The following is a 13,831-nucleotide window of genomic DNA, read 5'->3' on the forward strand; positions in this document are numbered from 1 at the left end:
TACATCCCATCTCAAAAATTCTTGCACATGAGGCTTGTGGTGAGTCTTCTGAACGTATTGATGTAAAAATGTGGGGGAAAAAAAGTTAGAACTGAATAAGAAGGGATTGTGGAAATTGGAATTAGTCAAACATGTTGGTGACAGAAATTCCTTACATTAGTACCATTACTTCATGGTACCTAACAAAGCAGGTACACTCACTGTTCATGCAGAGGTGGAACTTACAGACCCTGTAGACCACATTGGACCTGAGATTGTTGACCAACTGTCCTCACTGGAACTGTTGCTGTCACTGTCTTGTAATGTATGTGGAAATGACCAAAAATAGTCCCTTGCCCCATAAAGGGTTAAGACACGTGGGCAGAATAAATGCGTATGAAAATGAGGAATCCAAAGTTTTGTTTTCCTGCTTTTCGTGTTACAAAACGGACAAAAATCACATTAATCCTCAACCATGGGCAGTACTGTTTTCTTCTTAAAGCTTTCGTACCTTGTGGAATGACTTTTTTTACTTTTTATTTAATTATTCATTCTTTCACTCACTCTTTTCCCAACATCACATGTTTCTCATGTGTTTACTAACGGGTACGAATGGGCTCCTGTGCTTAACCTTTTTGGTGTTTGTTTTTCTGTGGTTAGGAGACCATCCCTCACATGGCAGCGGAGTTCGGCTTTCAGTATGAATTAGTGCAGTACAAGTGGCCCCGTTGGCTCCACCAGCAGACTGAGAAGCAGCGCATTATCTGGGGCTATAAGATCCTTTTCCTGGATGTTCTGTTCCCTCTGGCCGTGGACAAGATCATCTTTGTGGATGCCGACCAGGTGAGGCTCAAATTGAACTGAAAAGGGAAAAGCTCTGTAAGCGTTTGGCTGACGGGGAAACTTTTTCTCGCTTTCTCTGACAGATCGTTCGAGCTGATCTGAAGGAGCTGAGGGATTTAGACCTGGAGGGAGCTCCTTATGGCTACACCCCGTTCTGCGATAGCCGGAGGGAGATGGAGGGCTATCGCTTTTGGAAAACAGGCTACTGGGCTTCTCATCTGGGACATAGGAAATACCACATCAGGTACGCATCCATAAAAAATGTGTAAAATGAAACATAGCAACACAAATTGCATTTCTGGATGCCTACAGTATGAAAGATTTTAATATTTTACCAGGTCAACAATATTCAACTTTTATAAATACACTCCCAGTTCTTCAAGCTTTTATTATTATTTTATTGAATTGTGATTTTTCTTATTTGTGTAGCACAATTCCAGTTTAAAAAACATATTACACACAGAACATATAAGTAAGAATAAACTAAATAAGCAATAAAGTAGAATAACAATGGATTTGACCACCAAGAATTAAGAAAAAGCTAATTTCAAAGTTTTTATTGTGTCTTGAAGGTGAGGGAATAAAATGTCCTTATATTTGAAAGAATGGGGATGGTAATTCTTTCTTTGTTTTTCCAGATTTCAAGAGTTTTTTAGGTTGTTTTTTAACATTGTCCGACTAGAACAAAAGAAATCAACTGATGCTTGATGAAAAAACATGATGCTTAGAGCTTCTGTCATATTTCGGGGAATGTCTCGCATATCTCTGTGATGCTAAAGTCTTAGGGTAGATTGATCAATATTCAACATTTTTAGAAATATCAGTAAAAATGTGATACCCAGTGGAATAAATTGATTAAAAATGTACTGCTTGTGAACGAAGAACTACCACCTCTTTGCTAATCTAACAGATGACAAGCAGAGACTCAAATGTTTATACAAATTGCAGTTTATTATTTTGAATTTACTTAGTTTATAGGATTTTGGGTAGTGATTTTATTACTTTATAGATTTAAGTTAATGTTAAGCTCTCTGTACTCTTTACCTTAACCCTTAAAGACTTAGAATTATTCATGCGAAGACTTAAAAGGGAATTTCCCTCAACGTTTAAGCTTTCAACCTTTCCTTTTAAGTGATTTATCACCATTTATTATTATATTTTCCTCTGTATGTTGCATTTTTCAGTGAAAATGGGTGTTTTCTTATATCCACTGATCATATAGATACTCATTAAAGCTCAGAAAAAGTGACTTTTCAACAAAATATATCATTAACTGAACATAAAAATGAGTATCTACAACCACTGTCACTTGTCAAACTATGTGGGTTAAACTGGTGAATCAGTGTTACAGAAAATGGCCATGTTTCCAGTTTCACTATGGAGCCTCTGAATGTCCAAATAAGACACAACTAATGCTGCTGAAAAAATGAGAAAAAACAACATTTTTACCTGAATTATTAAAATGAATTGATAGGGTTAATGATGTAAAAGTTCTGTTTAGCTCTTTGAGGGTTAACATAATATTCAAATGCTTTCACTTAATTAACAATATTATGACTGAAATATTTATCAGAGATTGTGCTGTTCTTAAATTTGACACAAATATTGTAATTTTTATTCCAAATGTTGAGAATTGGTCTGTTTAATTTCTAATAATTGGTGTCATTGATGCCCTGATGCTGGAAAAAAAAAACAGCATGCGTCGCCCCCTACTCGTTCATTCAGTTGCCATGGTGAATTTATCCATCCACATCCATAGCTGCGACTCACTGTGTCTTCATTGTAATGTCTGATGAGTTTACAGCCATGGTATGCTTTAAATGAAGCTCAAGGTACGGACTTCAAAGTGGAGCGTCTTGATGGCTGCGTAGCCGCGAGTGCCGCCTCTGTTGATGTAATGGCTAATCAGCCGACAGCCGGTGACTGAACAACAAGCGCAGAAATTTCCACTTTAGACCGACTGTGTGGGAGGGGGAGAAATGAAAGTCAGGAAACCACAGAGAGCTGATGATGCCATTGTGCTGCTAAGCTCTGTGGGACAGGACAGAAGCAGAGAGGGTGATATGAAGGCATTAGCCAGTCTGGAAAACAGTGAATATGCTGTGACAGACTCAGATTTAATAAGAAGTGAATCTACATATTTTAGACCATCAGGTTTATTAACATCCCATGCAAAGCACAATTATCTTAATGTGCCTGTGGAGTTTTATCTTTATTAAGCTATTAGTTTTAGTTTATTAAGTTATGTCTATGAGCGTCTCCTTTCAGGGATTTGTTTTAACCTGTTAAACCCTGAGTTTGTTTGTTTCCAGTCAGAATCATTTCAATGTAACACAAAATAATGGATTAGCTGATAGAAACTTCATTCATATAAAACCAAGTTATGATCAAAAAACAGGAATGGTATGACAAAATTCATTATCACTTCATAATACAACAATTTAGGGCTGCACGAGATTGGAAAAAACTGACATCGCGATTTTTTTTTATCCCTGTGATATAGATTGCGATATGAAAAAATATTCAGGAGGATTTAATAGTTGTGTGATGCCAACGTAAATGGTCAAACAAATTAGTTGTGTTACCTCTTGTTGTGGCGAGACACCGTTGACACAGAACACGTGTTTTAGTATCATCCTTCTTGGAGCCGAAATAATTCCAGAAAACTGACGTCGCTTTTCTTTTTGACACCAAGTCTTCATTTTTGGTGCTTTTCTCTTGTTCGTTGCTCATTTGTCAATGTTGTTACCAGCGACTCACTCCATGTGCAGGGGCGTGGTCTGCTTTAGCAAACTGATTAAGCACGATTGTGACTGGTGGAGCGCTGCACGTAGTGTGTGTCAGGTACCCAGGTTGAAATTAGATGAGAACACATTGAGTTAATGTGCCTCCTACATCACAGGACCTGTGATGTGACTATTGTGCACATGTACATGGCGATGATGATGCTCAAACGATATATTGCGCAGCTTTACAACAATTTATTTTTGCTTTTCTTTGTCTCGTTCAGTGAGCTTTAGCATTAGAGAAATACTTGTACTGTTGGATCTGCTTAGTGTTAGCTTAGCGCTGCAAAGTTTGTCAATATGGTCTGCTGTTTCATGAAATTATCAGGGTATTTGCGCAGGTCTTGAAAGTTTTAAAAGTATGGAATTTTGAAACTCTATTTTACAGACCTTGAAAAGTCTGGAATTTTGTGTGAAAGTCTTAAAGACGTGATATTTTGCTTTTTTAAATGGAATTATGCATTTTAACACACTTCCCTGTGGTCTACATAGACTTTAAATGCTATGCTTGGGTCTGAATTCTTCATCTTCAACCCTATTTCCAAATAATGCCATGAGAAATGTTGTTTTGAGCGCTGGCCCTTTAAATGCAAATGAGCCACTTCGCGCCCCACCCCCTCCAGGTTGTTGACTGTGCTGCTGTGTCCCATTCAACCAACAACTGAACATTTTAAGTAATGGGCTTGAAGTTTGGACATATTTTCAGTATGGACTACAACCGCTGCTCCTGACAAACAATTATGTCGTACTCGGAGAAATGTTTGTCGGAAGTCTTGACCTTATATGTGCAAATATCGTAATGTAACTAGTTATAGACGCAACAAATTAGGAGGGAATTAAAAGAAATCCACTTGATTTTTGCCAAAATTAATATAAAGATAGCTTTGCAGCATCTTGAGGGTTCAAATTCAAACTTTTTGAACTATTAGGGTCCAAATACACAAATAAATGTACCAGAGACTAATAAAAGTGAGTTTAGCAAAATATGACCCCTTTAATAAAGTATGGGAAAAAAGTTTATCTCATAGTTGAATTTTAGCATTTGTTCAAAGGCACATAATCTAGTACGATAAGAAATACATGAGGAAAGCATATAAAAAGTTGATATGATTACGCTAACCAGTCGGTGGTCAAATGATTCTAGTGAAACTTATTTGTGTGATGTCCATGCACTTTTGTGATTTTCATATGTTTTGAAAATGTTTCTGTCTGTAAAACATAATTTACTGCAAATTATACAGTCATTCATTTATACATTTATTAAAATTAACTTTTCTACTACACACAACAGGTACAATTTCAACCAAAAAAGTAGGCACGCAAGTATTAAAGTACTTAAAGTCACGGTCTTGGGGGGGGGGGGCGGGGGGCAGCAGTTTTGGAAAAGTCTGGAATTTTCATTTTGATAAAGAGCAAAAACCCTGAATTATTCCTGACATACACTGGTCTCTGGCTGTTAGCATGTTGTAGATATTTGCTCATTTAAGCGCTTGTTGTTCGGTCGTGTTCTTTTGTCCAACAGATGGTTTTGTTGAACATTTATCTGATGTCCTTCTGGTTACATGGATGTATAGAATGTGTATATTTGTATTTAGCATCGCCATGGCAACACAGATGGAACAGTGGGCACGGGTGGCGGCTGGGCTCAAGAGGTTACAAATCTAATGCCTTCCCATGTCTTCTCACTGTTCCTCCTCGTTTCAACCAGCGCTCTGTTCGTTGTCGATTTAAAGAAGTTCCGTAAGATCGCAGCTGGTGACAGACTACGCGGCCAGTACCAGGCCTTGAGTCAAGACCCGAACAGCCTGTCTAACCTGGACCAGGTAACTCGGATCATTTCATTCCATCAATCCACCATCTCAGACTGTTTGATCCTGATGCACTTTCCTTTTTTTTTTTCTTCCACTTGTGACATTTTTAGGATCTTCCCAACAACATGATCCATCAGGTCGCCATTAAGTCTCTTCCTCAGGAGTGGCTGTGGTGTGAGACGTGGTGCGATGACAACTCCAAAGTGACAGCGAAAACTATAGACCTGGTGAGTTTCAGTGGATGTGACTGGAAAAAGCTAATTAGGTTCACTGTGAAGTTAATTGTCTCAAATGAGAACTATTGAATAAATAGAATAAAATGAATAACGAATTGAATAAATGTCCATTAATTACAGTTAGAATCAGAATCATCTTTATTCACCGATTCGTGAACACATACAAGGAATTCTTTCCTGCTAGATGTAGGCACTGTTATAAATTATAAATACAAGACATAATAAAAAATGTAAGAAAAGTAAAATAAGAAAAAAGAAACTGTGTACACATAAGTATCAACTTCTGTGTAGTTTAGGGGATTTTTTTTGTATTGCACACAAAAACACATCTTAAAGAAAACCTGCAGATGTTTTTAAAAATGTAAATAAAAGTGCTGGACAGGGGTCATTACCCACGTATTTGTCCACTTCACTTGTCACTGAATATACATCAAATTACTAAACAGAAGAGGTTACTTGGTAGTAACTAGTCAGACAACTGTGGACTAGTTTATCCTCTAAAATACAGGTGTCAAACTCATTTTGGTTCAGGGGCCATTTTTAGCCCAATTTGATCTCAAGCAGGCCAGACCAGTAAAATAATGACTTATTAACCTATAAATAATGACAAATCCAAGTTTTTCCTTTTTGTTTTAGTACAAAAAAAACCCAGTTACATAATGAAAATATTTACATTTTGCAAAAAAGATGTGAATAACCTGAAAAAACAGAAATTTCATTTGAAAAATTAGTGCAATTTTAACAATATTATGCCTCGACTTATTATTTATACATGTATATTTACACACAATGTTACATAAACATTTGGTAACAGGCAGAATATTGTTAAAATTTTGGACTTTGGAACTAAAATTTGAACAATTTCTACAGTATTACATCTCTTATTATTAACACAACTACAGATCACAGTGGATCCATGAATGCACAAAACATTTAGTAACAGGCAGAATATTGTTAAAATTGCACATTTCGGGTTGTTCATCTCTGTTTTTATTTATGTATTCATTTGCATTTTATTGTGAAAGAATAGTTTTGTAAATATTTCCACAGTGTAATGTTATTTTTTCACTTAAATTTTTTCCACATAATTTTTCACAAAGAACATTTATAGTTGTCATTATTAATGGGTTATTGTGTGGTTATTTTTACTGCAGATTGCATTGGTCTGTATGTGGAACCTGAACCAAAAAGATTTTGACAACCTTGACTGTTCAGGTTAATTTTTGCACTTTCATCCCGCGGGGTCGGAATGGAACGTTTGGCGGGCCAGATTTGGCTCCTGAGCCGCATGTTTGACACCTGTGCTCTAAAACTTGTACTTCAACACACAGTACTGAACTTCATACTCACACAATGGTTACTGTGATGGACCCAGTGGTCTGGTCTCTGGTCCCCGGGGTGCCGTGGTCTCTGTAACAACCCCATGTCTGTTTCCTAGTGCCTCGTGTCGGGTCTGTCCTCCTGCCAGTGTCTATCAGAGCTCAACACTTCATCCTCATGTCCACATCTGTTCTTAAGCAGCCTTGACTCGTCCCTTCTCATCAGTTGTGGTTCTGGGGGTGTGTCCCTGTCCCTGTTCTGCCGCAGCACACTGGCATAGAGCAGGGGTGTCAAACATACGGCCCATGGGCCAAAACCGGCTTCTGGCATGAATTTGTGAAATGCACAAATGACACTGAAGATCCGAACAGTCAAGGGTGTTGAAATCATTTTAATTCAGGGGCCACATACAGTCCACAAGGGGGTTGGATTAGTGAAATATTATCATAATAACTGATAAATAATGGCAACTCCAAAAGTTTGTCTTTGTTTTGGTGTAAAAAAAAAAAAAAAACGTGAAAATTCCCCTTTACAGCGTATCCTTTACACAAAATGTGAATAACTTCAACAAATACAAACGGCCTGAAATGTCTTAAGAAAAGTAAGTGCAGTTTTAACAATATTCTGCCTGTTACTAAATGTTTTGTGTCTTTTTGAGCCACTGTGATCTGTAAGTTATAAAGCACACGTGTAAGTGAGAAGCTGAGGCATTATATTGTTAAAATTGCACTTAATTTTCTTAACAAATTTCAGGTCATTTGTGGTTGTTGATGTTATTCACATTTTTAGTCGAACGTCCGTCCGTCGTCCACGTCATCCGTAAACAATTTTTCAAGAATCTTCTTCTCCAAAACCCTCTGCCAGAATCAGTTGAAATTCATTGCAGAGGTTCCTTGGGGCAAGGTCAGCCAGGTTTGTTCGAAGAAATGAGAATTATTGATTTTTAATTTTTTAATGAATTTTTGGTTGGTTGGTTTATAATGGGACAAATTTCAAAGTGCTATAATTTGAAAACAGTTAAAGATATTGATATAATTACTATTGTCAATAGATAGGAAGTCACATATGGGCTTTCATTTAGTGCCATGATCTTTGACCTTGACTGACCTTGAAAGATCAAACCCAAGGTCATCTACAGGGGTTGGACAAAATAATGGAAACACCTTAAAAAATCAACAAAATATAATTTAATATGGTGTAGGTCCGCCTTTTGCGGCAATTACAGCCTCAATTCTCCGAAGTATTGATTCATACAACTTGTGAATTGTTTCCAAAGGAATTTTAAGCCATTCTTCAGTTAGAATACCCTCCAACTCTTTTAGAGACGATGGCGGTGGAAATCGACGTCTTACTTGAATCTCTAAAACTGACCATAAATGCTCAATAATGTTGAGGTCTGGGGACTGTGCCGGCCATACGAGATGCTCAACTTCATTAGAATGTTCCTCATGCCATTCTTTAACAATTCTAGCTGTATGGATTGGGGCATTATCATCTTGAGGTGAAGGTGTTTCCATTATTTTGTCCAACCCCTGTAAGTCCACATTTCTTGAGACTTCTTCTCCAAAATAGTCTGCCAGAATCAATTGAAATTCACAGCAGAGGTTCTTTAGGGCAGGGTCTACCAAGTTTGTCCAAAGAACTGGGAAATATTAATTTTTGATTTTTTTAATGAATTTTTCAAATTTAAAAAATTCCCATTGGTTTATAAGAGGAAACATTTCAAAGTATTATAACTTTAAAACCGTTTAAGATATTGATATAATTACTGTTGGCAATAGATAGGAAGTCACATATGGGCCTTCATTTGGTGCCATGACCTTTGATCTTGAGTGACCTTGAAAGGTCAAACGAATGTCAGTTAATGTCTTTAAATATGCCATTGGACTACAGGACCCTTGGACCTGTTTTTTAAAGGATAGTTTGTAGATGTAAACATTTTTGTAATGTGATATTACTTTTTTCACTGTGGTCCGACCCACTTCAGATCATAGTAGCTCTATGTGGCCCCCGAAAATAAAACGAGCTTGACACCCCTGCCATAGAGTTCACTGTAACTCTGCGGGTGTAGGTTCTTAGATTCTTAGATTATCATTGGCAGGAAGTCGCTGCATAGTCAGTTACACACTTAAATACATGCATCATAAAGATACTTGGAGCCATAGATTATAGTCAGATAAAAATCAATAAAAGTCCATGACAGCCACGTGACACTTCTGTTTTATAGCTATGTTGGTTAGTGTAACTGCCTGCCTCAGCACTACAACAGTCATATTTCCAACTGCTGAGGTCTGAGACACTTGGCATTTAGGAAACAACTGAGGAGCTATCCCAGTCTCCTAAACTAATTTAGAGAATTACTGGACGGGCTCCAGTAGACTGGAATAGGAAGCGTTGTCTCATCGTGGTATAGGACACCACTTGGTAATTCAGACACAAGACATGCTCTAATGTCCTTTTAACAGAATTGGAAATCAGATTAGCTTCAAATGCCCGCCACAGACAGTGCTGCGAATTACGATCCGACTTGTTGGGGAGAAAGTGGGACTGATTGCATGAGTGATATGTTTTGTCTGCTTTTCTGCTGCAGTGTAATAACCCAAAGACAAAGGAGCCAAAGCTAACAGCGGCAGCACGAATTGTACCCGAGTGGGTCGAATATGACAACGAGATCAAGCAGCTACTAAGACGAGTCCAGGAACAGCAAGGCACAGCACCGCAAAGACCGACTTCATCATCCTCACAACACAAAAAAGGTTCAGAAAGAAAAACGCCACTGTGTCCAGACTTATATCAGGGTTCCCACAGGGTCTTAAAAAGTCTTGTACAAATCTGCATTTAATACCATAAAAAAGTCCTTAAAGGTATTGAATTTAATGTGGTAGGTCTTGACTTATGTTGCCATAAATGTGTTTAAATGTGTCTGGCAAGGTTATTATCGTTAACGAAAAGTGACGAAATGACGAAAACTAGAATTGTAAAAACATTTTTGTTAACTGAAATAAATAAAAATTATAATTGAAAGAAAAAAAAACAATAACTAACTGAAACTGTATTGTGTGTTTACAAAACTAACTAAAATGTCTAAAAATTATGGATAAAATTCCCTTCGTTTTCATCTTTGTCAATATCGGATTGATATGAAATTATATTTACTTCCCTCAAGCAATTTTAGCTGCTGGCACCATTTGATATTTAACGGTCCATCACTTCTCGTCACTTGTCGTTTAGAGTCGTCTTCTCGTCTCCACTCTACCTGGAAACATGGAGACTAAATTTGGGAGAAAGTAGCAGAGTCCTGTCTGGGATTTATGTGAATTCGACAGCGAAGAAGATAAAAGATATAAAAAACTAAACCAAAACTAAGCATTTAGAAAATAACAAAAACTAATAAAAACTAGCAAATCAGCTTTAAAAACTAATTAAAATTAACTGAATTAGAGAAAAAAAAAAGGCAAAACTAAATAAAACTAAACTATAATGAAAAATCTAAAACTATTCGAACCTTGGTGACTGGAAAATTAGAAATAACGTTAGTCGACTCGGTTCCACCCGTTCCAACCTGACAATTTGTATTGAAATTAGGAACTAATTATCGCTAACTTTGCAGCCCCCAGTGAGAACTGACTTGGAACGGTGGAAATCAAGGCTTTGGAGTAAATAAATACATTTTCCTAAATTATATGACACTTTTTTTTTGCCAGAAATAGGTACTGAATTCTGTTCTAAGTCATAAATTTTCCTTGTAGAAACCTGTGGGAACCCTGTATATGTTACACTGTTCAAACATTCACCTTCTCCTTTTGGTCTCATTCTCATGTTTTCCCTTCTCTCCCCCGTAGAGAACCGGCGCGATGAACTTTAGTGTCTGCCAGGATCACGCTGAAGAGTAAGGAGGCAGCATCTTTTGCACACAGGCCACCTGTGAATCTCCAAGACAGACATTTCCATCTAAACATAGCCACGGAGCGTTACATCCTCAGCCTGGGAGGACGGTGTATTTTCAGAGATGTCGTATCTGCTTCTGCTGTCAGAAGTCTTACTAAATCGACATGATACAAAGTGTTAACCGCCATCTGTGTCCAAAGGTGAGCTACCTGCACTACAGTACAATTAGATCTTAGGCTAGAATGTGGCTTCACATATATGAAGCAAACAGAAACATCAAATACCCAGTTTCAGAACCGATAACTGGCAGGGATTGCACTGATAAAGAACTGTATGCTCTGAATCAAATGGAGAAGCCACATCCCTAAGAGTTCTATCATTTTAATCCACTCTTTTTAAACATATGCATTAAGTATTATCGATCACACCTGAAATGGCCGAACGAGAGCTGTAACTGAAGGATATTTAGCTAAATGCTTTTTATAATTCACAACTTGTCACACAGTTGGCAGACAATCTACAAATGGGAAAACTGCTGTACCAAAAGTCCATGCAAAGAAATGGCAGATTGTTAAAACTCAACAGACTGATTTAAGTTCCAAAAAGGTCCTGATATTCACAGAATCCTCATTTGCACACTTAAGGTTATAGTTTATGCATAGAATATAGAATTTTAACTTATTACAGTATGTTTACAGCCCTGTGTCGCCAAATTTTTATGTTTTTGTTTCACTCTTCGACTTCAGTGAACCAGTGTTTTTTGTCTCAGGAATAAGATGGGTATTGCTGCTCGACAGAAACGGACTTTTTTTTTTTTTCTTTTTTGTCGTCTTAAAAGTCAGTAGTATGGGTGCAGCAAGTCTGCTCTCAGGGCACCCATCATTCACTGCGCTGTTTCAAATAGGAGTGTTTATATTACTGTCTTGTGAGAAACAATAAATCTTTGCTACAAAAGCTGTTTGTGGATTCTGCTGCAACTAGTGTGTGTGTGTGGTCAGAGAATGTGTGAATGTGTGTTCATGCTGGGAAAGGTGTAAATGAATGAATTTTCTTACACACTATGTTGCTACTGACGACACTGAAAATGCATTCAGAGCAAGATAATTAAGATGGATACTATAAGAAAAGCTCTCTGTTTGCATACACAACAATGCTTTTCTTTCAGATCACTTTAATGTACATAAATAACTCTTTATTTACAGTACAGAAAACCCCCCCACTGATAATAGTGGCATTTCACAAACCAAATCGTAGGAATGCGTGCAAATTTAACCCATAAAGACCCAGTACTACTTTTATAGCAGTTCCCAAATGAATTTTTCTCTATTTCTACCTTTCTTAACTGATTTATCACCAATTTTTTCATAATTTTATCCTCTGTAGTTTGCATTTTTTGGTGTAAATCATGTATTTTTCTATATTTAACTCACCGATCATGTACATGCTCCTGAAAACTCAGGGTAAATTCAAAGTTAATTCTATCAAAACAGAGAAAAATGAAGAAAAAGTGACTTTTTCAGCAAAGATATTGCTAACTGAATGTAAAAACAAGTGTGTCCATCCACTGTCATCGATCCAACTCCACAGGTTTTACTGGTGAATCAATGTTGTAGAAGATAACAGTGTTTCCATGGTAACTACAGAGCCTCTGAACATCCAAATGGGTCATATTTGAGGACCATGAAAAGGTGACAAACTGCATTTTACATGTACTGATAGGATTAATGGATCAGCAGGTATTAAACAGTTTATATCGGTAGATGGTTTGGGTCTCTATGGGTTAAGAGTGAAACAAAAGGAAGGAAAAGAAAGTAAGAGTTGTGAATTTACCACTTACTCTGAAACGATAAAAGCTGCTTCACAAATGTGCAGAAACTTGTTAGCATAGCAACAGACCTTTCCCTAGTGGACTCAAAGATGAATCGTTCAATACATCTTGGACCCTCTATGGTACATCACATATTCCCAGTGGTTAGAAAAATATTGCAATGTATTTTTTTTCCACATGACATAAAAATAAATTTTGTAAGAAAAAAAAAAGCTACAGGGGTATGCTTTGGGGTGCCCTGCCTTAAAGCAACACTGTACCGGTTAAAAATGTACAGATATAATGTATCTGAATGGAACCTTCAGGCGCCGCTGTAGTACAGTGTAACAGCCTGTTGGAATGAATGCATAAAGGAAACTAGATTTCAAGGGATTTTACATTAAACACAACCTAGACAAGCTGCCTTCCACTTGGATCCGTCTCTTCAGTTTTCTGCTGTGTCTTTGCATGTTAGCGTCTTTGGCTCAACCTTTATGGAAGCTGATAAAGCAGTTCTGTTTTTTTCAGCAGTGAAGCACAGGTGAGGGTTGACTTTTACCGTCCCTGTAGATACTGGAGATCACGTCGGGCCAGCCACTGTTCTTAAAGTGCAGTCTGGTTTTTTTGTGGCAAACGTGGCTTTTTTTCTGAATTTTATTTCAACTACGACAGTCAAATGTGAATCAATCAGAAAAATTTATAGTAGAAAATACCAAAACTAAGGCCTTATTACATTATGGTGCAATGTTATGTTTTTAGACAACATTACACTTGATGTACAGTGGTGGAAAACAGTTTTTGGACACCCCATTCATTTGTTATGTCGCATTAAGAATCACTCTTAAAGGGGTCATATTTTGCTAAACCCACTTTTATTAGTCTTGGTACATTTATTTGTGTATTTGGACCCGAATAGTTCAAAACGTTTGAATTTGAATCCTCCAGGTGCTGCAAAGCTATCTTTATATTCATTTTGTCAAAAATCGAGTGGACTTCTACAACCTGTTTTAATTCCTGCTTAATTTGTTGCGTCTGTAACTGGTTACATCACGACATTTGCTCATATAAGGTCAAGACTTCTGATGAACATTTCTCAGAGTACGACATAACTGTTTGTCAGCAGCAGCGGTTGTAGTTAAAACTGAAAATATGTCCAAACTT

At 37.2% G+C, this 13,831-nt stretch overlaps 1 protein-coding gene across 3 annotated transcripts in view; it reads left to right on the forward strand.

The window, feature by feature from the left end:
- Nucleotides 1-11,461, forward strand: part of uggt2 (UDP-glucose glycoprotein glucosyltransferase 2) — a 57,069-nt gene extending 45,608 nt beyond the window's left edge. For all 3 annotated transcript variants that reach the window (XM_030125107.1, XM_030125110.1, XM_030125108.1), the window contains 6 exons: nt 640-822; nt 906-1,066; nt 5,317-5,431; nt 5,530-5,646; nt 9,566-9,731; nt 10,818-11,461. In XM_030125107.1, coding sequence (XP_029980967.1) covers nt 640-822; nt 906-1,066; nt 5,317-5,431; nt 5,530-5,646; nt 9,566-9,731; nt 10,818-10,840 — 765 coding nt within the window. In that variant the 3' untranslated portion in view covers nt 10,841-11,461. The remainder of the gene's footprint in view (nt 1-639; nt 823-905; nt 1,067-5,316; nt 5,432-5,529; nt 5,647-9,565; nt 9,732-10,817) is intronic.
- Nucleotides 11,462-13,831: the final 2,370 nt, after the last annotated feature.

Source organism: Sphaeramia orbicularis, chromosome 21 (assembly GCF_902148855.1).
Source record: "Sphaeramia orbicularis chromosome 21, fSphaOr1.1, whole genome shotgun sequence".
NCBI classification, from domain to species: Eukaryota; Metazoa; Chordata; class Actinopteri; order Kurtiformes; family Apogonidae; genus Sphaeramia; species Sphaeramia orbicularis.